At 39.7% G+C, this 1,306-nt stretch overlaps 1 protein-coding gene across 1 annotated transcript in view; it reads left to right on the top strand.

Moving 5' to 3' along the window:
* The first annotated feature begins 974 nt into the window (after positions 1-974).
* ATP1A3 (ATPase Na+/K+ transporting subunit alpha 3) overlaps positions 975-1,306 on the top strand; it is a 769,164-nt gene continuing 768,832 nt past the window's right edge. Inside the window, exon 1 of the mRNA XM_044080787.1 lies at positions 975-1,090. Within this exon, the coding sequence (XP_043936722.1) occupies positions 1,055-1,090 (36 nt within the window). The 5' untranslated portion in view covers positions 975-1,054. The remainder of the gene's footprint in view (positions 1,091-1,306) is intronic.

Raw genomic sequence — 1,306 nt, 5'->3', positions numbered from 1 at the left:
GTGAAGAAATTATTGTGAACAGGATTAATTTAATGCACTTCTTCAAGTGTGGTAGGTCCATAATACTTCATGTGCATCCAAACAGTGCTGTAAACATAACCGTAAATGCACTGAAATCCTCTTAGGAACATCAGCATATTCATGCAGCTTTAGTGTTTATTTCGGCCAGAATTCTAGGAACAGTGCCAGCAATACATAAGGGAAAATAATTCATTTTACAAAAAGGGCTTTTAGTCATTATTCATGTATCGCTAAACACCTATCTGTGCAGACCAAGTACTGACTGAAGTAGACGACATAATGTTTCTGCACAAAAGCCCCCACATAGACAGCACAGCACCTTCCAACCATCACACAGCAGCTTGTTGTATGATTTAACTCCATTTCTAAGACCGTGGCTAAAAGCCATGACCTTGTATCACACAGAAGAATGCTTTACCAGCCAGGGTGTGAGAGCAATGTCTACTGTGTTACTCTGATAAAAAATATTCATTAGCAGTAAAGAAAATGTGCATTTCTATACTGAATAATACACAGTAATTAGCATAAGTTCTCCCTAGCAAGATTTTTCTTGTATATTGACATTTTATTCCTTCACGATGGCATAACATTCTCCTTGATATCACAGTTACCTTAGAATTGATGGCAGGAGTAAATTAATTAGAATAAGGCAAATCAAATGGAAGAAAATATGAATTACATGGATTGACAAATGGTGGTAAAGCAAGATGCAATAAGTAAAGGGGGCACAAACATGCAGAGGCAAACAGGATCGGTTCAAGTCAAACTGAACCAGCTAGCAAAAGGTAGTGGAGGGACCATCAACAGGGTGTTAGTTCAGCCTGACAACACATCTGAAAGGCTCCTATGTTAGAGCCTGCCCATGGGGAGGGGGCTGATTCTGCTCTATGCATGTGTGTGTGTGTGTCTGTGTGTGTGCGGTATAGATGAAGAGAAAAAAATCCATTTGAACTTGCTTACTGGAGTCCCTCCCAGTCCTGCTGTCTCTAGTTCTCTTTCTTAGTCATTTGTGTTTGTGAAGCAAAGACACACCATGGCCACCTTGGAGGAGCCCGACGCCAATGAGGAGGTAAAGCTAAGGTTTACTTTACTATTTTGTGAAAAGCAAGGCAAGCTGTCACTGCATGGAAGGGGAGGGGTTGTTTGTAAAACAATGGTTATGACAAAAGGCTGAGATTTTGAATTCAAAGCACCGTATTACTTAATATGCAAAGTCTAAAATTGTGTATATTGTGTACATATGTGTATGTGTCTCTTATTTAGTATACCATTACTCTGCAAGCTC

The sequence above is a fragment of the Protopterus annectens genome, chromosome 8.part0 (assembly GCF_019279795.1).
Source record: "Protopterus annectens isolate FY-2018-M chromosome 8.part0, PAN1.0, whole genome shotgun sequence".
NCBI classification, from domain to species: Eukaryota; Metazoa; Chordata; order Ceratodontiformes; family Protopteridae; genus Protopterus; species Protopterus annectens.
The sequence above is the reverse complement of the archived record's forward strand: the minus strand, read 5'-3'. Positions and strand labels throughout refer to the sequence as shown.